Source organism: Anarhichas minor, unplaced genomic scaffold (assembly GCF_050575085.1).
Source record: "Anarhichas minor isolate MPS153535 unplaced genomic scaffold, ASM5057508v1 ptg000006l, whole genome shotgun sequence".
NCBI classification, from domain to species: domain Eukaryota; kingdom Metazoa; phylum Chordata; class Actinopteri; order Perciformes; family Anarhichadidae; genus Anarhichas; species Anarhichas minor.
The window spans coordinates 5,571,266-5,594,806 of NW_027466452.1; the positions used below are offsets into that span (position 1 = coordinate 5,571,266).

At 44.2% G+C, this 23,541-nt stretch overlaps 2 protein-coding genes across 3 annotated transcripts in view; both read left to right on the forward strand.

Moving 5' to 3' along the window:
* Nucleotides 1-11,141, forward strand: part of LOC142935549 (E3 ubiquitin-protein ligase MARCHF6-like) — a 13,388-nt gene extending 2,247 nt beyond the window's left edge. Inside the window, exons 6-26 of one of the 2 annotated variants that reach the window (XM_076079977.1) lie at nucleotides 178-358; nucleotides 749-983; nucleotides 1,129-1,190; nucleotides 1,518-1,550; nucleotides 1,979-2,030; nucleotides 2,213-2,271; nucleotides 2,364-2,444; nucleotides 2,685-2,753; nucleotides 2,842-2,916; nucleotides 3,163-3,297; nucleotides 3,409-3,528; nucleotides 4,359-4,459; nucleotides 4,623-4,760; nucleotides 4,858-5,053; nucleotides 5,170-5,239; nucleotides 5,349-5,530; nucleotides 5,631-5,765; nucleotides 6,765-6,854; nucleotides 7,053-7,185; nucleotides 8,120-8,255; nucleotides 8,606-11,141. In XM_076079977.1, coding sequence (XP_075936092.1) covers nucleotides 178-358; nucleotides 749-983; nucleotides 1,129-1,190; nucleotides 1,518-1,550; nucleotides 1,979-2,030; nucleotides 2,213-2,271; nucleotides 2,364-2,444; nucleotides 2,685-2,753; nucleotides 2,842-2,916; nucleotides 3,163-3,297; nucleotides 3,409-3,528; nucleotides 4,359-4,459; nucleotides 4,623-4,760; nucleotides 4,858-5,053; nucleotides 5,170-5,239; nucleotides 5,349-5,530; nucleotides 5,631-5,765; nucleotides 6,765-6,854; nucleotides 7,053-7,185; nucleotides 8,120-8,255; nucleotides 8,606-8,690 — 2,368 coding nt within the window. In that variant the 3' untranslated portion in view covers nucleotides 8,691-11,141. The remainder of the gene's footprint in view (nucleotides 1-177; nucleotides 359-748; nucleotides 984-1,128; nucleotides 1,191-1,517; nucleotides 1,551-1,978; nucleotides 2,031-2,212; nucleotides 2,272-2,363; nucleotides 2,445-2,684; nucleotides 2,754-2,841; nucleotides 2,917-3,162; nucleotides 3,298-3,408; nucleotides 3,529-4,358; nucleotides 4,460-4,622; nucleotides 4,761-4,857; nucleotides 5,054-5,169; nucleotides 5,240-5,348; nucleotides 5,531-5,630; nucleotides 5,766-6,764; nucleotides 6,855-7,052; nucleotides 7,186-8,119; nucleotides 8,256-8,605) is intronic. The other variant, XM_076079986.1, reaches the window with a different exon arrangement.
* A 3,049-nt stretch (nucleotides 11,142-14,190) lies between these two features.
* On the forward strand, nucleotides 14,191-21,806 carry ankrd33bb (ankyrin repeat domain 33Bb). The gene is made up of 5 exons (XM_076078321.1): nucleotides 14,191-14,685; nucleotides 17,402-17,531; nucleotides 20,571-20,711; nucleotides 20,890-21,053; nucleotides 21,156-21,806. The coding sequence occupies exons 1-5, from the start codon at nucleotides 14,191-14,193 to the stop codon at nucleotides 21,804-21,806; spliced, it is 1,581 nt and encodes a 526-aa protein (XP_075934436.1).
* Nucleotides 21,807-23,541: the final 1,735 nt, after the last annotated feature.

The following is a 23,541-nucleotide window of genomic DNA, read 5'->3' on the forward strand; positions in this document are numbered from 1 at the left end:
ATAAAGACTGAATGTTCTGATCTTATCTGTGATCCAAGTGCGGTTATTCACAAAAGCTCCTTCCATCCGCCACGCCATCTTTTCTTTCCCTTTTGTCCAGCTCTTCGCAGCGACATAGTGTGTGATCGTGCCGCGATCAACCTGATAACACCGTCGTGCATCTTTTCTTCCTCGCAGGCAAAACCTGCTCGCCGACTGCCTCCAGGGCTGTTTTGTGGTCACTTGCACGCTGTGCGCCTTCATCAGCCTGGTGTGGCTCAGAGAGCAGATTGTCCACGGTGGCGCCCCCCAGTGGTTAGAGCAGAACCAGCCCCCTCCTGTTCCCAACCAGCCCAATGGTCCAGCACCAGCCAACGAGGTGAGATCAGTGAGACGTCTATCTGCACACAGAAGCAGGAGCTTCCATTACTGCACTCTGACACAGTTGGCTCAATGACAGCTTCATATCTTTAAATGATAAGCCAGAGGAGTTTGCGATTAGTTAAGGCATTTATTCTTAGTTTGATCTGTTTTGATGAAATTTCTTTCAAATTTCAAGAGCAAACAGATCAGATGTTGGAGTCCACCCCTTCTTGTGAACGCGATTTCTCAAGAACACCTTCAGGGAATTCCTTCAAATTAGGAACAAACGTCAACCTGGACTCAAGGATGAACTGATGTGAATTAGTTTTGACCTCGCAAAGCACGCTTCTGGCTACGCTGTAGGTTAGGAACTGTAATATGTCTTTTTTGTTTGTTGATTCTACAGGTTCCAGGTGGCAACGTCGGCGTCAACGCCCAGGCTGCTGCGGACGCCGCAGAGGCCCCGCAGCCTGCAAACGCAGGCCCAGACGGACAGGCGCCCGCCAACCCGCATGAAGCCGGCAACCACGGGGACGAGGCTGACCTCGAGGACGAAGACGACGACGGGGAGGAAGACGACGAGGACGACGACGAGGAGGGCAGGGAAGAGGATGCTGCCGAAGCCAATAATGGAGGACAAGGTCAGTGTAAACACAAGGACCAAAGAAGTGGGATACACTTTAGAAGCCTACAGCCTACATGGTAATGCAGCCACAGAAGCATATCTTCTCTGCACAATGTAGGCATTCCCCGCTGTTTCAGTTGTTTCCTTCTCCTTCTTTGCAGAAGATTTGAACTGGAACGCCCTGGAGTGGGACCGTGCAGCAGAGGAGTTGACCTGGGAAAGGGTGGGAATCTATTATTTTTTTTGTCTCCAATTCCCCCCCCCCCCTCATAAAGTGGTGTGATGAAGCTGGTACACGCGATGCTAGAAAAGCAAAGTGTGCAGGCAGGGTAGCAGGTAGACAGACTAAAGGCTTCTGTGACGGGAGATATCCATCTCTGTGTGCTGTGTGTGTGTCTGCAGCACTTTCAGGGAAGCTGTTTGCAGCCGACCTGTCAAAACATGTATTAGTAGATGTTGCAGATGCTATTAATAATGGCAGCAGTTAGTGGAACTGGTATATGTATCATGAAGGATCATTATGACATTGCTTTTTTTGTTTGTGTCCCAGATGCTGGGGCTGGATGGCTCCCTAGTTTTCCTGGTAAGTCCCCACACACACACACACACACACACACACACACACACACACTCACACACTCTTTCTACTCTTATGCAAAGTGTGCCTGAAATGAGCATATTTCCTATAAATGTGGCCATCGTGGCTCCGTGGATGCTAACTTTGCACTCGCATCCTCCCTTGTAGAGATCCAGGGAAACGATGAACCGTGCGATGCGTCATGTATCGGGGCAAGCTGTGCGAGCCCCCTACAGCTTTCCAAATAAACAAGATGCTTCCATGCATCATTTCAGAGTAGCGCTCTAGAATAGCCACCCCGGCTAACTGCATAGGGATCTACCGTCTGTTACCGTTGTAATGGATCACTGTGTGTCCAGGGGAATGTATAACCACATGCAAGTATTTATTACTGATGGGTCGCACATATTGCGATCCCTGTGTGTCTTCTCTAGGAGCATGTGTTCTGGGTGGTGTCTCTCAACACACTCTTCATCCTGGTCTTTGGTGAGTTCAACCTGCAGCATAGTGCGGCTGTACTAAACAATCATTACCTTTGAGAATCAATCGAGCCTTTTGTTTGCCGTTATTATTATTATTATATGAAACTAATAATTAATGAATTGACTAAAGACAGTCATGCGTGCCTTTTGTACACTCTCCACTAAACCAGAGATTCTTCCCTCTAGCTTTCTGCCCGTATCACATCGGCCATTTCTCAGTGGTCGGCCTGGGCTTTGAAGAATATGTAAGTGCATCGGCCGTGCTGTTATTATTATTTTGTTTTTTTTACATGCAGCGATGGGATTGATTTGATGACGCTATTCTATCTGGTTGCAGGTCAAAGCGTCACACTTTGACGGCCTCGTCACCACCACAGTGGGTTACATCCTCCTGGCTGGAGCTCTCATCGTCTGCCATGTATCCTCTGCATACAGCGCGTTATATTTAAAGAGCCGTAGCATTGCTTATTATGGCTGTGTAGAGCTGTTTGTGTTTGTGACACTTTACTAAATGTTTCTTGTCGTACAGGAAGCCTAAATGTCAGGTCAGTGCTCTATCTTTCTGTACAAACTGTGCTCCTGAGAGATGCTTAAAGTACACACTGAATGTAATTTCCCTCACATTTCCGGTGGCAGTCCTTAACCGCGCCTCCTTCAGGCGTTTGCTTCATTGGTGAAGTTCCGGCGGTCCAGACGACTCCTGGGTGTCTGCTACATCGTTGTGAAGGTAAGTTAAAGACGTTTAAACGGTAATGATCGGGTACATTCTGATTACAGGAACAAAGAAACTCAATTTGTGTTTTCATATGTCTCAGGTGTCCCTGCTGGTTGTCATGGAGATAGGCTTGTTCCCGCTGATTTGCGGTTGGTGGCTCGACATTTGCTCGCTGGTAAGAAACTCACTTGATCCCGTTGATATCGTCACGTACTGACTCTTAATGACGAACCAATCAAATGCAATCGTGATCATCCAGTGGCCACACATTTGATCAAGACATTTGATTCACTTTGAAAAAAACCTCAAAATATTACATTTATTGGACAAATTCTTAAAAACACATTTAGTTCTTGGTTTTGAACACACACACACACACACACACACACACACAATAAAGGCCGTCCTTTGGTGGTTGCAGGAGATGTTTGATGCGACTCTGAAAGACAGGGAGCAGAGCTTTGACTCGGCCCCCGGCACCACCATGTTCCTCCACTGGCTGGTCGGCATGGTCTACGTCTTCTACTTTGCGTCCTTCATCCTTCTGCTCCGAGAGGTCGGTGCAGGACTCCGCTCACAATGATGTGTTGCGACTTGTGTAAAAGAAACTCTGAAACCATCTCCAGCCTTTTTAAAAAAAATGTCGCGCGTGTTTCTGCGGCTGCAGGTGCTCCGGCCTGGTGTGCTGTGGTTCCTCAGGAACCTGAACGATCCAGACTTCAACCCCGTCCAGGAGATGATCCACCTGCCCATCTACAGACACCTGCGGAGGTTCATACTCTCTGTGGTCAGTCAAGTATCCTCCTGCTCTGTTCCATCCCAAACCTCTTCCTCAGTGGCCAGATCTGCTGTTGTATAAAGTCAAATACATTTATAAATACTGTGCAGACTTTCAGAGACCAGAATAAAACAAACTTGAAGCGTGATATTACAATTCAAATAACCAAATCTGCCATTTACTCTGGGATAGCTACTGATAGCTGTCAGGGAAAACAGAAGCACCAGGCTCTTCCTGTTGTGGTTGCGCTTGTTTGACGCATTTGTACCCGGTGACAGACGGGATTGCATAATGAAAGTGAGGCTTATAGGGAACCAATCTAAACGCTGATGGTGTCATTATTCTATTCTATAGCCATTACAGCGTGTAACCAACATTTACTTTATCATGATAAGTTAAAGCAAAACACCTGTCTCAACTTGTTAAAATGTGCAAAATGACAACTCGGGCACATTTCAATGTGAGGAGATTGATTGTGAGTTTATAATGACTTGCATTGAGGAGAAGGACTTTAGATTAGATGTGATGCGTCTTCAGTCAGCGTAGGGCCTGTGAACAAAGGAGAAAGCTAGACTCCCCCTGGGTCTGGATGCCGGTGGTGGTGGTGGTGGTGGTGGTGGTGGTGGTGGAGTAGAGCCAGCAGATGGAACCTTTTAGTTGAAACACCTGGATCGTCCTGAGGTACAAGGTGGTGCCGGGTTGGACAATCGTTGTGTGAATGACAGAACGATGGCCCGATGCGTGTTGTGACTTCCTGTCCGTCTGTGTGATAGTGCGGGGATACTTTACACGTCTGCTAACAAACACTGGTTTGTTGCTTTCTTTCTGTGTGTTTCCAGGTGGTGTTTGGCTCCATAGTTCTGCTGATGCTCTGGCTTCCTATCAGAATCATGAAACTGCTCTTCCCAACCTTCCTGCCCTACAACGTCATGCTTTACAGGTACACACGACAAAACCCAGTTATCCTCCGTCTCTTTGTGTCTCAAAGCTAAAGACGACATCGTCTAGTCTCAACTAAGGCACAACTAAGAGTGTCTGCTTCTCCTTACATTGACGGTGTTTTATAAATGGACTTGAGTTTGGTTCGTGTCTTGTGTCTGCAGCGACGCCCCCGTCAGCGAGCTGTCACTTGAGCTGCTGTTGCTTCAGGTTGTTCTGCCGGCGTTGCTGGAGCAGGGTCACACTCGCCAGTGGCTGAAAGGCCTCATCCACGCCTGGACATTCACAGCTGGATACATGCTGTATGTCTGAGACACACACACACACACACACACACAGACATATTCTCCGTCCATCTCTGAAACGCTTTGCCGACATTGTCGATGGCCTTCCCCACAGAGACCTTCACTCCTACCTGCTGGGGGACCATGAAGACGAGGACCACCAACCAAACAACGACCCTCCTGGTCGCCATAACAACAACAGGATGCCTGGCTTGGGGGAGGGGCTTCACGCCGCTCATCAGGCCATTCTGCAGCAGGGCGGCCCTGTGGGTTTCCAGCCGTACCACCGGCCCGTCAACTTCCCCCTCAAGGTGACTCCCAGCTGTCATTCTTCTCATCCACTCCTATCCTCTGCCGCTGTTAAAAGCTGTGCTGCTGTTCATGTTCCCCACACCATGTGATTTTGTTGTTCTTTCTTGCTGCTTAGATCATTCTGCTGGTGGCCTTTATGTGTGTGACGCTGCTACTGGCCAGTCTGATTTGCCTCACCCTGCCGGGTAAGTTGTGGGCTCAAACGTTCTGCTTTTTACCGTTTACTTTTCTCCTTCTGCGTCATTCTTTTACGCCTCCATGCCGTGCCTGTCTCCCCCTCTCCCCCTCCCCCAGTGTGTGCGGGCCGCTGGTTAATGTCTTTCTGGATGGGCAGTGCCATGGTGCATGAGCTGTACACAGCGGCCAGTGGGCTGTACATCTGCTGGCTGTCAATCCGAGGCGCCACCGTGATGCTTTCCTGGATGCCACAGGGACGGACCATCATCATGGTCAAAGTCCAAGAGTGGACCCTCATGGTAATGTGTCTCTCTGGTCCTCCCAGCCCCCTAAAAATAAGCTCTGACCGCAATATGTGGTGACTGGTTGTATTCTGATGTGATGTCTGCCTGGAAACAGATCCTGAAGACCGTTGTGGTGGCCGTGCTCTTGGCTGGGGTGATTCCTCTGCTGCTGGGTCTGCTGTTTGAGCTGGTCGTCGTTGCTCCTCTCAGAGTCCAACTGGACCAGACTCCTCTCTTCTACCCCTGGCAGGTGAGAGGATGGCGATTGTATGTAGTGGTGTAACGGACCATCGTTGATCTGTAGGCCCCCCCCCCCTCACCGTCCGCCATGCATGTGAACCGCAGATTAATTACTAAATGTTGCCATTATAGTGTGAAATAACGTTTTGAGTACAGTTGTTTGAAGAGAGGGAAGAATGAGCTGTTTAACTTCCTCTCACTAGCTCTAAGCTGCTTCAAGACATAATTAAAACTACTACTGCCCTATAGATGACTATAACAACGTAAAAGGATAACATTTAGAGATTATTGTTTTGGGTAAAACTCTAGTCTGGAGCCTTGAACAACTGTCTGTATCGGCCAATGTGTCGCCAACGATCAGCAGTTGATACCAGCAGCAGAGAAACGTGATGGAGGATCTCTAAAAGTTACGTTTGCTCCCTTTTTTCTTTTGTGCTGATCCAATCCATGACTCAAAACCGCTAAACGATCCCAACCGTGAGTTTTATGATCCGTTGTACCCCAAATTGTGTGTGTGTGTGAATACGAGTGATGACATTTTACACACCATTTGATTGCATCTATCCGAAATCGAATGGATTCAGAACTGATTAGACTGTTTAGGAGAGCACAGTGGGTGTCAAACCTAAATACAAATGTAGTACATACTGAGTATGGAAACCTCAAGAACCCGATGTCGGGTCAGATTGTGTTTATTATTCTTCTGTTCCACTTTTGGACCTTTTCGTGTTCAGGCTGTTAGTGATATTAAACATTAGATAACTTCGGCTTATTTCATTAAATGAAAGAAAAGAATGCCTGTTTTTATGAGGTCAGATATGGAAAAGTTTGGTACCTACCAGAACTCTTCTACACAAATGCAAACACGTTGTTTGGATATCAGCTGCCACTCAGCGTCCTGCTCATTAAGGACACACGAACAGCTTGAGCAGACACATGGTGATACTGAGCAGATGTTAAACCTCTGTGTGTCTCTGCCGTTAACTGTTTATTTCTGTGTGTGTGGCAGGACTGGGCCCTGGGAGTGCTCCATGCTAAAATCATTGCTGCCATCACGCTGATGGGCCCCCAGTGGTGGCTCAAAACCGTCATTGAGCAGGTGAGTCGTACATCCTGCTGGCTTCACTTAATCAAGAACCAAACCAGACAAATCACTGACATCTCGCCTTATAGATGAGACAACATGAAGACGTTTAAAGAGCTTCATCTAGATGCATATTGGAAGAACTAATCTAAATGTCACTACTAATCCAAACCGGCATTGGTATGAAGTAACTCAGCCCTCACTCTCCCTCAGGTGTATGCTAACGGTATCCGGAACATTGACCTCCATTTCATCGTGCGAGGGCTGGCCGCCCCCGTCATCTGCGACCTGCTGCTGTCCCTCAGTGTGCCCTACACCATCTCTAGAGGCATCACACCGCTGCTGGGTGAGTCTCATGCTGTGTCTGGGTTCAGGATGAACTCTCTGGGACCCTCGTGTACCCCAACATGCATTAGCTTCAAGGTGATCCAGGAAAAGAACAGATGTTGGCTTCCTTCATTCACCCCTCCATACATCCCTTCACCCTATCATAGGCAACACTCAGTACAGACAGATGGTCATCGGGAGCTCAGTACCCACCTCCAGTTGAAACACTCGACTATTGAACTGCTCAGAATGGAGAGATAATACACGCCTGCATTCCCCTCGTCATTGCCTTTTACTGAAATCATACTCCGTGAACTGTTTGCCTTGAGCTGCAACAAGTAATGTAAAGTGATTTGAAGTAAAGAAAAAAACAAAAACAAAAAAAAATATCCAGATAAATAGAATAATGTAATGGGTAATTAATAATGATGAGAAGAAGAAGAATTGATCCCGTGAATCAATGAGACTTCAGCCTAATTAACCAACATTAATAAAGCTGACGACCCATCGAGTGGATGAGTAAGAAAGCACTTAATAAAATAAATGTATTTGGTCGTTCTAGTGATTCGGGTACGGAATAAATTCACGCCCTGAGGTAGAAGACGCGCTTGGATATCCGTCAGGTCACAGCAGATTTCTTAATAATTTGGACAATTTATGAGAAGCCCTTATCATGCAAAGCCTACCCAAAGAGCCAACTTCAGTGTCTTTTGATGTTGACTCGGACAACAAGCAGTCAATAAAGGATTCCCAGCCCTGGTGGTAATCTGGAGTTTAGTCATTGTGCAGAGCCCAGCTGCAATCCATTTGTTTCGTGTCTTTCATTTACTCCGTTACCTCAACGCTGAGTCCACCAGTCCCGAGAGATCAGACATCGCAGACATAACACTCCATCAGGAGGAGATTGTGTTCCAGTGTTTATTCCCTCTTCCCCCCCCTCTCTTCCTCTACAGGTGTGCAGCCGGAGATGCAGACGCTGGTGGAGAGGAGGATCTATCCCTTCCTGCTGATGGTGGTCATACTGCTCTCCATCCTCTTCTTCCAGATACGACAGTTCAAACGCCTCTACGAACACATAAAGAACGACAAGTCAGTTGAATAAAAAAATACAAATAAACAAAAAGCGCAGCCAATCAAATCAAGCAAGGAGGTGGGCTTTAGTACTTCTGATGGCGGTAGACGGCCGGTGGTTGGGCTGGCGTATCAGTCAGTTAGCTCTAGTGCTGTGAGAGAGCTACGCAGTGTGTGAGAGGTATTCATATTGCACGCCATGATAGATTCATGTAGGCTACGGTGAGGGAGCAGCTGCTCGCTCCTCTTACAGTAAACACAATAAATAAAGTCCCCAACTGAAGTTGATCACTAAAAATCAGTTGTGTGCATTAAAATGTTAAGAAGTGATTTGCAAACCGGCTCTTTCTTTCCCGTTTCTCCTCCAGATACCTGGTTGGACAGCGACTCGTGAACTACGAACGCAAGACGGGCAGGAGGATGTCCGCCTCCTCGTACAGCACCTCCTCGTAGACCCGACGCTGCTGTGGGATCAGTGGAGCTAACCCGTCACTGAGCGCCATCAGCACCTCCCTGTGGGGAAAGTTTTTGTTTCAGTTTTGGTTCTCTCCGTGCTTGGCTGTCAGAACACCAAGAACACCAAGCCTCTAATCTTTCTTACTGCAGCCTAGCCGTCACCGGTGACAGGAGACAACAAAAAACCGTTGACGAGTGAAGACAACATAGTCTCTAAACCCTTTTCTGAACACGGTTGTTAGTCAAGCCGCAAAAAGAGTTGAAACTCAGCAGAACCACATAGTTGGTAAACTGTGCATCCTTTGTCTGTTTAGTCCTAAACGCAGCTGGCATTTTAAGTTGTAATTATATATTTTTTTTTAAAGTCGGTTCCGTTGACCTCAGACTGTGCTTCCCTTTGGAATGTGTGTTGTGAAGTATTGTCTAGCGAACCCTGAGTGTCTCTCAATGGGACGTTTGACCTATTAGAGGCGCTGTATGGACTGTCACAGGAACGCCTCTGTGCTCAGCGATGAGGACGGACGTACCTGATGTAGCGATGTGATTGTATTGAGTTTTTTTTTTTTTTTTGCTTTTTAGATATTTTCATTGATTTGTAGTATTCTGGAGTGAGCTGTTCGTCCTGAGATCTTTTTTAAAGTAAAGACGTAGATGTATGATTGATAACCTGAGGATTTCAGAAACCAACGGGTTGTGTAGCATCTGTCAGCTTCAGCAGAGGAGAAGTCATGAAGCGAGGTTTCAACTGAGAATATTTAAACTGGAAAAACCGTCTACGAACATTTCAGAATGTGCCTGTGACACTGATCTTACAGAAATATTTATTCTGAGAGGATAAAAAAACTATATAGTCATGCTGCTAATTAGCTTTAACTGCCTGTCTGCATTCTGATAGCTGTGAGGGGACAAAAAACAACCGCATGAACAACACAACACTGCTTTGCATTGGGTGAAGAGGGTGGAAAGGCTCAAATCTGCTGACAGACAATAGAACTTTACTGTAGTTCTGGCAAACTAGAGTTACCTCATCTCACTTAGTCTCGTAGCGGAGTACAAACCAACCACATTAAATGCAGGAAATTGGTTGGCAAGCTCCCACGTGTTTCTTTTAGGTTAACCAACTTACAACAACTCAGGTTTTCCTTTTTCTGTGCTCAGTAATCATTCAGTCCGTTGCTGCCGCCTGCTGAGCTACAGATCACATCTCATCACTTTCAAATGGATTTCTCTATGAAATCTTTTCTTCCCCGTTTTGTTACAGTCATGCCACAGTGACTTCCTGTTTAGTTGATTGCTTTTGATAAGAGACGTTATGACACCTGAACTTGCATATCGGCCGGTGGAAAGTACTGATCAAATACCAGTGCGTTAAAAAACTAAAAAGTTCATAACTCCCAATTCTAATATCTATTTTGTATTGCTGTGAAAACATCTCCAAACCACTGTATCGATTCAAGTGTCTCATCAAAAGATCACATTTCACATCATTGTAACAATTTGACATAATGTTGCTTTGCCCAATACTCATTGTTGGTCAACGGACCTTTAACCCATCAGAACGCAACTCTATGCAACCTCCGTTAAATGTAACTCCGTCATTTAGCCATGCCGGACTGTGCCGCCCACCGGCTGTTACCACACAATCCTCTATTACAACAGATCTGTTATTCAGTATGTAGCATTATCAGGGAGTCAGTACGGTGCATGAGAGCGCTCAGCCACAGGTGTGTAAGCACTAGTTTGCTCATGTGCAGTTTGAACGGGCATGATGCTTCAGATTCTTATTATTTTTGCTGTTAAATTAACAAACAATAGTTTTACGACGCGCACACAGCAGGCCACACATCTCTAGTAATAAGCAATATGACATGATTTGCATAATATGTGCTTTTGTGAACGGGGCCACCAGTGTCAGACAGGCCGGCCACATAAGGGGGGGGGGGGGAGGTGTGCACGTTGCGATTGAGAAAAGTGAGAAAACATTGCAGAATTCGTCTTAAAGAACACTAAAATGTATTGCTCATGTGCACGTTTTACAACAGTTTGCTATTCAGATTCCATTGTAACAGTCAACACACGCGTTTCATTTCCCTCCCAAACAGACTGAAAGACGTCGCTACGTCACAGTCGGCTTCACTCGAGGATGGATTTGAGTTTTGCTTGTGTTTTTGATGTTGGAGTTTGGCAAAGTGGTTTTCTATTGATATGGATTGTAATTGACTTTAGTGCTGCTGTGTGGAATGCTCTCATTCTATATAAATATGATGCTTTAAAGTGACCTTTAAGTATCTGCTTGAACTGAGCTGGACATTTCAAATTTTGATCTTGAATTTCTATTTTTATATGTGCAAAAAAAGGCAGTGGCATGTACTGTGACATGAAGGTATGTTCTAATGTCTGTTAAGTGTTGGTTAAGTAATATGACAGGATAATAAAAAGTTGAAATGACCAGATCAGAGTGTGCCGTTTCTTCCTCACGCTGCAGACAAGATGATCCTCAAGCAAATGTTACTCTCAATGATATTAGTCTTAAAGTCGTAGTAAATGATGTCAAATGAAGTATAAAAAGTATAGTTTAGTCTGAAGACGGCAATAAAAAAAGGTCATAGGGTCGTTTATCATAAGTCACATTATAGTATGTCGTACTATTGTATTTCAAAAAAGTATCAGACATAGTATAGTATGCCAAAAAAAGTATTAGAAGAAGCCATACTATAGTATGTCCCAATACAGTATAGTATGCCAAAAAAAGTAAAAGTATATTGCATTGAAAATGTTCATAAAAGTCATAGTATGTCTAAAAGGGTGATAAAACGTCTGTCGGAAAAATCATGAAAAAGTCACAGTATAGTATGTCTAAACATGTCTTTAAAAAAGTCATAGTATATCCACAAAATATCACAAAAATATAATAGCATTGTTTGTCGAAAAAAATCATGAAAATGTTAAAATTTCACATTATGTCGAAAAATAGTCCTAGTATAGTATGTCAAAAACAGTCTCAAAACCGTCATGGTATATTATGTTGAAATAAATTATAAAAAGTCGTATGTTCTGTTCAATTAAATTTATTTTGTATAGCCCAAAATCACAAATCACAACTTTGCCTCATTTGTTCATTATTGTCATTGTGCAGAAGGTATGATCTCTATTGTGGTTACACATCGCAATAGAGATCATATAAAGTAACAACTAATAATATGTTTGTCTTCAATAATTATACCTGAGAACATCCACCACCAACCAATCAACAGTATAATAAACATTCAACCCTTCGTGTGCGTCTCTTATTCCTTGAAGCGGTCCACACATGCTTGTAATGGAGAGGGCCTTCATTACAGAAGTACTTGTTCTTTTCTTCCAACTCGTAGTAGTACATGATTGTGTGATGGGCTGTCACTACTGATCAGCACATGGCAGTTCCTATTGCTTTTCACATTCGGCCCTCAGTTATTTATCTATTTATTTATCCCTAGATCAGTTGGGAAACAGCTCCAGGAAACAGGATGTCAGGTTATTTCTGCTGAATCCAATTACCTTCCTGCTAATGCACAGTCTTAACAGCTGTGGAAACCAAGTGCATATTAGGAACATATGCAGCTAAAACAAGACTTCTACTGTGAAGCTAAAGCCGATTTTTCTAATCTGTACTTTGTTTTTGGAAAGCACAAATGGTTCAACCCATAATGCAAAGTGCCTGTGAGTCATGAGATTAATGCTGAGTCATGAGGAGTTTGATTCCTTTTCCTTCTATTGTAAAACCAGACTTCAAGAGTGTGAAGCGTATATATCCTCTCTGGCACAGCGGACTACTTTGAACAAGATTCAGACCTCAGCCAAAAATAACAACAACCTTTGCCAATAAGGATTTGACCTCGCTTTAAGTACTGGAGTTGGGCAGAGATCTTTATAAGATGACTTAAAAGTTATAAACAACTGTAAGACATCCACCACTGAAAGGTTAATGTTGATATTTTAACACCACTGAATTTAAAGCACAGAAATATGTTACTTTGAAGACATCTGATTTTATATGGTTTCAATGTCTCGCTTTGACATTTCCAGTCGTGGTGACAATGCAAACACTTGATTTTAGGTATATTACCTTTACTATTCTGGATGCTGCAATGCAATCAGACAAATTCAGGTTACAAAAAAATAAGTTTTGGCAAGAATATGAACAACTTGATAGTTTTGGAAACTTGAATTTTCTTGTCTTAATTTGTAAACCATAAAAATAAAACCTGTAAAATATAAACCGGCGGTTACCTGCTTCCATAAGAGGTGAGAGCATTGTATTCTACACTGCCTAACTGATTCTAAAAGTAATTTATGAATCAAAAGGGATCCAAATATTGCATTACCTATTGGTGATTGGATTAGCATTGCACTTCAGGCACTGATGAAGGTGACCGTAGGGCCTGAACTCTCTTCCACTGCACCCTGTACACACTAACTAGGTCACAAGGTTGCTAAATCCAATTTACACCGGCAGGTTGACTTGACCTGTTGCACTGATGACATTTATTCTCTAATAAGGAATATCTCGAATCAGAACAAAGGTTGTACATGAGTGGTGGTGCATGTTCATGTGTTGCATGTACTTTGCATAATCTCGTTCAACGTCTTGTACAAAGAACACACTGGCTCACTAGCTGATTCTATTCAGTTTTCCCTGTGTAGACAAGTCTTTTAAAAGTTAAGACATTCCCTCCTTGCCTGTACCATTACATTTGACACTTTATTGTATTAACAGAAAACATTAAAACCGTCCTGGCACCAGGGAGGGGAACACGACACAACAGCTGAAGCGACTAAAAGGATTACCGTGGCTCAGTTCTAGAGAATGTGTCTCATCCAATTGCCGGCCATCATCAAAGGAAGCTCAACGTTTTGGAAACACAATTAGTTGCCGTTAGTGGTGGCCGTTGGTGTTTCCAGCCAAGACGGCTGCCTGTTCTACTCTCCAGAGCAAAACTTTTAGCTTTAACTTCTCATCAAGACTTCAAGAATTCAAGCTGCCCGTCTGGGCTCTGAAGCCACGATTAGGAGATTTGATGGACAAGGCTTTTGGTGCCATCGGGAAGGATCGTGACTTTTCCACAATTTGTAACTCATGGAAACTCTTTGGCTTAACAAACTACACTTCTTTTTATTTGTTTAATTGCGACTGACAGAACATGTGACACTCTTTGGTCACATCACCAATCCAGAACAACTTCCTCAGAACATGCATACGATCAAACCTGTTTTAAATGACATTGTCTTGTGGGGTTCTGGAGAATCCTGATCTCTATGGCATCCCAAGAACATTTATCCAACAATGATTGAGGATTGGGACCGTAAGTGATGATCTCATGTCCCCTTTGTGACCTCTGCTGAACCTTATCCCTATTAGTCAACGTATTGCAGCAGGCTCTAGGTCTTCCTACAGTTATCCTGGCATCTCGCAAGAATTTAAAAAAAGAAACCAGTGGGACGGCAGGGAAAGCTTTAAATGGTGTTAATAACAGAGGAACAAAGTGAAGGTTTAAAGGTTCTGGAGAATGGAGTGTCCGGAGGCGTGGAACTGGGTGAGATTCCGTTTAAGACTAATAAAGTGGCTATGGATAAACCTGCCTTGTCCTTCACCAACGTTGACGAAAATGGCGATGAGTGTGAGGTGTCGGGAGAGGCCGATAACGAGGAGAGTGAACTCGATTACAGGCCAAACTATTGGGAGGATGAGGACGAAATCTACCAGGAGTTCGAGGAGTTGGACTTCGAGGCCCTGCCGGATCGCTCGGACACGCAGAGCATCCTGTCGGACGATTCTTTCTATCCCCCTGACAATTCGGTCGCGTCCGTCATGGACCGCTCGCCGAGCCCCGACAGCCCCGAGCCCATTTCATTCTTCAAGGCCTGCTGCAACAACAACGCCATCATCGTCAAGATTATGATTAGACAAGGAGTGACCGAAGAGGAAGTGACAGAGACGGATCGAAACAGAAGAGTAGGTGTCTGGGTTTCATGCATTTTAATGCAATATTTGATTTTCTGTTGACTTGAAACCTGCAAAGTCTCATTTTGTTTACATTTGCCCCAATTTAACCCAAAAGAATCCCAATGTTTTTCCATTGGAAACTTCATTTTGCTAATAAAGGGTTATAATACTGTACGTGGTGTTTCATAACCATAATCAGCCTTAAGAAGGACTGTACCAGCTGTATAAATCTGCAGAGTTCGAGGGTTTCAATGTATTTAAATTAAGTTAAAGTTAGCAGAATAATTGTAATAGTCTACAAAGTGTCACTTTGAAACAATAGCATAACTTTGACCAGACTTACCATTCACTTTGGTAGATTGCTCAACTCAAGAATCAGTCTGTTGATTATCACACTGTGTGGAAATGAATGGAAACCAATGGCTGCTTCAGCAGGTAAAAATTAATTTACTACAAGTGCTATGTGTGTTGTGCAAAATACCAGTTATGAAAGGTGCTCACAATTCTATGCAAATAGCTTAAAACACACAAACTGGTCCCTTGAACTTTCATTATGAATTTTGATCGCATCAGTAGTCAGAGTCTCCCATTGAGTCCATGTCCAGCTGATCTGAATGTGCAGTATCAGTGCTCCAACACTATTGATCCCAGCATGCATGTGACCTGTTGTAAGTACATGTGCCTGCAATGTTGTTTGGTCACTCAGTACCGTTTTAACCTTCATAAATGTTGCTGTTAAATGTTACGTCCACAGCTTAGAAGCATCAGTCAGAACTCTTTGAGATTTTGTGATTGTGAGTTCAGTTCAGCAAACAATAAGATATGAATTTCTTTCATGTTTATGATATATATATATATTCCAATAATTCATCCTGTTAAGGCCAACAACTAATTATTAGTTGATTACCCCGAGTGGACTCGGCTGTTCCTCTCACCGGCAGTCCCTTTAGGGTTTTGTGGTCAGGCCAGCTGGTCCCGGTGCAGCTCCTGAACACCAGCGAGCCGCTGAGGGTCAAATCCTGAAGGGTCAGAGCAGTTGGCTAATCTCACGGTGACAGATGGGGAGAGCAAACTGCACAGAGACGGTGTCGAGCAGCAGCTTGCCGTCAGAGCTCAGCTTCTGAAAGGCTCCCTGAGACACTGACCTGAGGAGCTGGTAAGAGATACGGTGTGTGTGCTACTGTGTGCAGAGCTGGGAACAGACAGAGGATTGTCATGGAGTAGTGCAACAGTCATGTCTCTCAGGACACCTTGGAGACCCCCAGCATATGTTGCCATGGAAATGTGCATGGTGGGACATTTGCTATTGAGATTATATTGAGGCAAACAATAATTCATAACTTTCAGACTGTGGCTCAGTGGTAGAGCGGGTCGTCCTTCCATCAGAGGCTGTGCCTGCAGCGTATGAATGAGTGTGAATGGTTAGTTGGAGTCCTGATGGGCAGGTGGCACCTTGCCCCCTGCCCATCAGTGTATGAATGGCAGTGATTGGGTGAATGACGACATGTAGCGTAAAAGCACTTTAAGTGGTCGGAAGACTAGAAAAGCGCTGTACAAGTAAAAGTCCTTTGACCATTTGTTCAGGACGGTCACATTCTAACGGCGTGATTGCAAAACTATCCGTATTGTTTCAAACTTCACCCCCGATTTGTAACATTATGCACAGCTTTACATGTGTAGCTAGTGTTCAAGTCATTTCGGTCAAAGTTATTTCAATTAGTAACACACATTCTCTCTTTTTTTCTCACCTTAAAGACAACGCTTGGAAATAATTCCCTTGAATTCATGCCAGTCTCACAAACTAAATGTTAGTTTATCTGCATTGAAATGAAGTTCTTGTCTTATCCCATAAAGACATAATTAGTCTAGAGTTGCACGTTTTGAGGTGCTTTATTACTGCTCAGAAGAAGCAGGTAGTAAGTGGGTAAAGCATCATGTAATACTTGTCACTTGGTACTACAGTGGGAACAAAAGAAAAATGCACCTAAATTGGTGGGATTGAATAAGAATGTGGCTCATTAAACTATTTGTATGGTGGACTTTGATTTACTTGCATTGTATGTATATTTATTTATTTTTTTAAGATTGGTACATTTGAATCTTGGTTGCTCTGTTCTGTTCAGCATGTCAGCAGTCCAGTGTTCCTCTCTTTGGAGATTTCATTTTACAGTAGAACTCTGTAATCTAACTTTGAGCCATTGTGCTCACCATAGCTCGGAGTTACACCTGGTATTAACATGTGATCTGTGACTGGATACATGATCCGGATAATGATTTCCAATCCACGCACCAGCTCCAGATGTGGTCTGGCGGATCTGATCACGTTCCAATCACAATGGGTTCTAGGTGCATGAACACTTTTAATTAATGTGTTTTTACTTATCCAGTATATCCACATGTCTACCTCTTGCAGATCTGATGTCGTTCTTCACATTCTGTCACACCACCGGCTGGTTAGAGTCTGCATGCACATTAGTATCATAATCAGTCTGTCACGCATCCTCTTTGTTAGACTCAGACTCACTATCAGTCTGTTACAGACAAACAGCCTTTTACCTTGCTTATAGGCAGCATGACTGATGAACAATTGTCCCCTGTGAGGAAATATGGCTATGCATCCACAAATGTGCTTCCCAGTAGCCCCAAGGAGCCATTTAGTCGTTTTTAAAAGCAAAACTAAAATCAGAAGAAGAAACTCAAGCACTCTTGTCTGTTTGTGTTTCAGTCAGGTCTGATCGTGGCGTGCTACCATGGCTACATGGACGTGGTCATGGCCCTTTCTCAGTGCCCGTATCTTGATGTTAACTGGCAGGACAACGAGGGCAACACCGCTCTTATCATTGCAGCACAAGCAGGTAAATACACACCTCGGATCTTTGAGTTACAGGATTGTTAATAAGGCAAGTATTTCTTAGAATTTATCATCCGGACCGTGTACAGACTGCACTTGATTGAGATTTGTCCTGTTTGTTTAGTTAAAGAAATAGTTAATACACATATTTGCTTTCTTGTCGAGAGAAGATTGATTCCACTTGGTACGGTAAATATGAAGCTATACCACCAGGAACCGGCTAATGTAGCTTAGCACTAAGATGGGAGGTTATCTGCCAAACTGTTTCTTGGCCAGCGTTGTCCAACCCACTTTAGATGAAACCACGCTCACTTCCGTATGACGAAAGCCTGACGCAGCGCCCGAGTTATTTTCTTCTTGTTTTTGTTTGTTGATTTTATTATTATTTTCTATCATAGCTCGAGCTGTAAGTTTACTCATCAAAGTAATTGCTGAGCTCTTGGACCGTGGCAATGGTGCTGAAACGACGAGTGAACAAACTATTGTACAGGATGTTAACGTTAGCCAGATAAGCTGCTTCATGTCAAAGTAAAACCAAAAGTGAGGCCAAAGTTGAACCAGGATCTCAGTCTGTAAACTGTGATTGATTTTTTATCGTTTACCTTCCTTTTCCTTTCTTCCAAATACATTTTTCTAAACCGGTTTGACACTGGTGCTCCTCGACAACCTATTTCTAGTGCTTTTGCTGGGTTCCGAAATTCAAGTAGTTATTTTGGTGAGTACAAGGTCATAACTGTTAGAACCGACGGCCGGTGCCCCAAAAATAAAACTCATGCAACAAACTGTAGTTTTCCTTTAATCAAAATACTCTCATAGCTGAAGATAAATTTAATGCGCAGTGATCCTCTAATTGCCACTTATTGATATGATCTCGCTTCAAATGACAATCTTCTCCGATTAAAAAGGAAAGACCTGTGCCAGACAAGCATAAACTTCGACCAGCCTCGTACATAAATATCAATTTAGTATTTAAGCATTGAGTAAGTACCAACCCAGTCTAAACTAATGGAGTCATCGTTGCAAGTAGCCCATCTATTTGAGTGGGACAGATTCATACCAACATGCTGACTTTGACAGCGATCCAGAAACCGATTCTGCAGAGATGGTAGAGAGCTGATTGAGTTTCCCCATCTTCAACAGGTTCACCATTAGCGTTCCTCAATAGAATCTAAGACTAAAAAAACCTCTGGATATGGCTGTCCAGACACAGATAACATGACCAAACATGAAGCCCAGCTTGTGCATTCATAAACCTATTAATACCCTTTTTACCTTATGTAATATTCCAAAAATAACTCCCAGTGAGACATGTTACCATGTATGTTTCTCCCCCCTCCTACAAAGTTTTTGTGCATGCTTTACGGTGGTAAACATTTTATTGCAGAGAATTGAGTTTCATAATTAAAGGCACTGATTACATTATGAGGTCTGGTGCTTCCAGTTGCCAGAATCGCTGTAAGTTTGGCATTAGAAAGCCCAACTTCTACAGCTATGCAGCCGCTTGTATCAGATGGGGTGCCGTGGCCTCTCATCTGCTAACAATGACGAATGGCTCTCTGTGTCCTGTGATGAATGGCTGCGGACTACCCTTCATTTTCTGCTTCGTTAAAAGAAGTATCGATCCCCTTTTCATGACAAAGTACTCTGCAACACCTCAGGGAGAACAGGTGACCAAGACTGCGACGGAGTGGTCGAATACACGAGAAGAAAAACTCCCCTTAAAACCCTTCCCTGAAAGTAGAAAGTGTCTAGACATGTATTGGGAAATAAACCCGGGTCCTCTGAGGTGAATAGCCAGTATTAACCATCCACAGCCTTTAATGGATTCTTGTTGCGTGCATTGCGCTCCCTTTGAGGAATTTCAGGAGATCAGGCTGTCTTGTTAGTCTGGATTTAGACGGGATTTACTCATTAGCATCCATCAGCAACAATGAAGTGACTTGTTCGATCCCCAGAGAGGCTGACGAAATATCATGGATGTTTAAAGAGAACTGGATACAGCATAGGATTCCTGTCAAAGTTACTTTGTGGCACATGAAGGAAAAAAAAAAAAGTTTGACTTCCGCGTAGAACATTTAGAAGAAAGTACCCAGATCTTCCATCGATCCGGCCTCAGTGTCGGGTTCATTCACATGAACGGAGGAAGGAAAATAACTCTGGATTTGGCCACGGTGCATTTTACAACTGTATAGTTACAGACTGTTACAGACGTGTCTATGGAAAAACCTTTTTTATATCCAATGACATCACAAATAATGGACATATTAGTTGAAATTCCACAGTTTGGCCACAATATGAAAATGTACTTCAAAGCCCGGCGCTCTTCCTGGGGGCTTGTAAAATATAAAGCTTGAAATCAGTTTGCAACTTAACCACAAAACTGTTGACTTTTTCACAAAAATAGGATACAAAGTCACTAAATAAATGAAAGACATTTGTTTGCATGCATATTAATATGTAAAACAATTCATGCTGTCAAATTGTAGTTTGTGCTGTTGAATTACTGCATTTAGTCTTTTAAATATATTACTTTTGTCCTCTTGAATCAGCCATTCATGTGTATGGATTAACAGACCATGTTGTTAAGAAATATTGTTGTCATTTTAACTTGTGCTTAAAAGATGGCAGAGATATTGTTGAGAATATTGTTTTCCATACAAAATCAAAACAAAACTGCATTAAACCCAAGTGTGTCATTTTGCGCTACATTAGGCTACAGAGAGTGGGCCAGTAATTCAAAAACAACATCTGACGAAGCATCACAAGTGTATGCAGTAACAAATGAATGTATGAATGTGATTATGACAATACTAATTTGGAGGAATTAGCCTATCCAAACACCATTGCTAGCCTTCCGCTAACCATCTTAGTGCTCCTACAGCCATGCTAGCAGCTCTGTGAGGCTGCTAGCATGGCTGTACCGTAGGGAGTTTGAAATGTAAAAAAGACAAAGGCAATATGGTGCATAACAAAGCAGCTTTGCTAGTGCCAAAGTAAAAACTAGCGTTCATAACACACGCCTGTGTCTCTCTCTGGTCTGCAGGTCACGCGTTCATCACAAACTACCTACTCAACTACTTCCCCGGGATGGACATCGAGAGGAGGAACTGTCACGGTTTCACAGCTTTGATGAAGGCTGCCATGCAAGGCCGGGCCGAGTGCGTCAGGGCTCTCATGCTAGCTGGTAACACGGATGCGATTTAATGATTAAGTTCAATGGACCTGAGCTCTCGATAATGATACTGAGCGATACGTGTATAAGACGTTTGTGTCGGGGTAGAGAGCTCCTTTGATGCGTTGCTGATAAGCGTAGAGCTGATTACGGCACTGATATGGTACAGATTAACTCCTAATGTTTCCAGGAGGTGATATCCAGGCACGGGATAGCGCCCGGAGTCTGACGCCCAGGGATTGGGCTCTCTTCACTGGTCGATACGAGACGGCCAATCTGATGCATAGCTTGATGTCCAAGCCTTGTGCTGAGCAGTTCTGTGACTCCTTCTCCCTGGAGTGGCCCCTGTTGGAGGTTAATAAATCCATCAGGACTACAGTCCTACTATTGAATGCACCACATAATGCTTTAAACTAGAGATTCCTTCCAACCATAGCATTTGCTCTTCTTGTGCAGGAGCTGGCGGCCCAGGCCCAAGAGCCAAAGTCCTGCCGGAGGCGTTTGATCAACTTCCTGTCCTGCTGCTCGTATAGGATTTACATGGACAACAGGGTAAACCCCATGCATGACGGCGTTTTTGACCACATGGTCCAAATCACCACCGCCATCTCCAGCCCGGTCATCGCCACGGCTTGCCGCACAGTGTGCCCGGGCAGCCCGCCGTGCATCGGGAAGCGTCGCCAGGCCGTGTCGGAGATCCTGAGGAGGCAGCGGGTGTCGGAGCTGAAGCGACTCGGCCCGGACAGACTGAACAACTACAAGAGATTCTTCCAGAACTCGCGGGTCCTCCTCATCCCCAAGGCGAGGGATCGGAGGGCCAGCCTGCAGACTCAGCTGCTGACCGAAGTGGCCACGGTGGCCATGAGGCGAGCGAGCCTCCTGCCTCTGAACTTGCTGAGGAGGAGCAGCGTGCGGCCGGGCATCGTGGTGCCCAAGGTGAGGCTCTGCAAAGCCCCGGCTCCGAGCTTCATACCGGAGAAACTCAAACGTAGCAGTGACCACAACCAGCTCCAGATTCCCAATTGGAACTACAAGATGAAGAGGATAGAGAGGAGGCACGAGGAGGAGAAGAGGAGACAATTGTTACCTCTGATAAGGAGGAGATGAGGGGAGAAGGGGAGCACCACTGTATCTTCACATTATCTCAGAAAGATGGACATGACCGCAAATTCACTAAGCTTTGCAAAGTGTTGTTGGAAAGACCATGACAACGCAGTGTTGCAGTACTCGACAAAAAAAGAACTGACTGCAAACTTTTTATTTTTGTTTGTCGAGATTGCAGACATTGTTGGATTTGTTGCCTTGTTTCTACTTGAGTTCACATGCTTCATCTGGGAGGGCGTAATTTATGGTGCAATGTGGGCAATAATGGGAGCTTGGGGGGGGGGGGGGGGGGGGACATTATCCAATATAGAATTTGTAATTCCTGCTAAGGATGCTAACAAATTCAGTGACACGTGGCAAAAGAACAAATTAAGATTAACTTCGGTGTGCTTCAAAAGAAGTGCTCGTCTGAAGCACATTCCCAGCTTGGAACATTTTCCATCGGGCCGCAAAAATAATGGAGCAGAAAGAGGAAAGATTAGGGAGAAAAACGGTAACGGAAGAGAGGCAGAGGTGGAGGAAGACAAAGACAAAAAAGAAACAGCAACAGTACCAGAGGTCATGCTGGCTTGGGAAGATCAAGTGAAAGATACACGATACAAAATGTAGAAAAAAGCCAAAAAAACATTTGCCAAAGAGGCATAGCAAGAAGGGAGGGGTTAGCCAGCCGGCAGGATTTCACAGGATGGAGAGGAGCTCCGACACGGCCGAATGGAGATTAGTGGCTGGCTGCTACCACATGAAAGCAGGCAGGGAGGAAGCCAAGAAGACATCATACACTGATGCATAGTCCAACAGGTATTTGCAAGGAGGAAAGGGGGAGGAGCCAGCTCACACAGGCTTTGTGAAGGCTTTATGGTAGAAAGGCAGAGCCAAAAATAAACAGCTTAGTGCTAGACTGTGGCTTGTTGGCTCCTAAAATAAATCAGATGAGATGGTCCACGACTGTGGGTATCCCCTGCTGTGTGAGAAATAGAGGGCCACCGTAACACTCGTTAGCTGCGCAAGTAGCCCACGTGTTTATTTGAATTTCGCAGTAATGAAAAAAGACCTTTGGAGGAGCTTTTTACTAAACACAGAGAAATATTGCTGCAAAATGTGAGTAAGGAAAAGGTAGCAAATATGGCGTTTTTTAGTATGTAAATATGAGGTGGCAACCTCCGGCTCTGCCGAGTGAAGCCAAGTGTCTTAAAACTTGCGTTCTATCCACTGACCAGCAGGGGGCGACTCCTCCGGTTGCAAAAAGAAGCCTGATTGTATGGAAGTCTATGAGAAAATGACTCTACTTCTCTCTTGATTTGCTACCTCAGTAAACATTGTAAACATGAGTTTGTGGTCTCAATCGCAGTCTTCTTCAACACAGCATGATGTTCATTTAGTAAATGATGGTCCATTTAGAGTCAAATAGACCATAAAGAGGAGTATGCTTTAGGGCGGGCTTACTGTGATTGACAGGTCGCTGCCGCTAACAGAGCCGACTCCGGCGTCTCTACGTCACTCCTCCACAGTACAAATATTGTCACTTCCGATCAGCAGTTGCAAAAAAAACAACAACGACCGTATTCCAAAATGGTGACGGTGAAATCGGCGAACTTCAATACAGCAGTCATCAATGGGTGATGTCACGATGACTGCGTCCACTTCTTACCTACAGTCTATGGTAAATACACTACGATATATTATCTTTACCACTCTCTAGTGGCAAGCACTGGGAATTGGAACACAACAGTTGACAAAC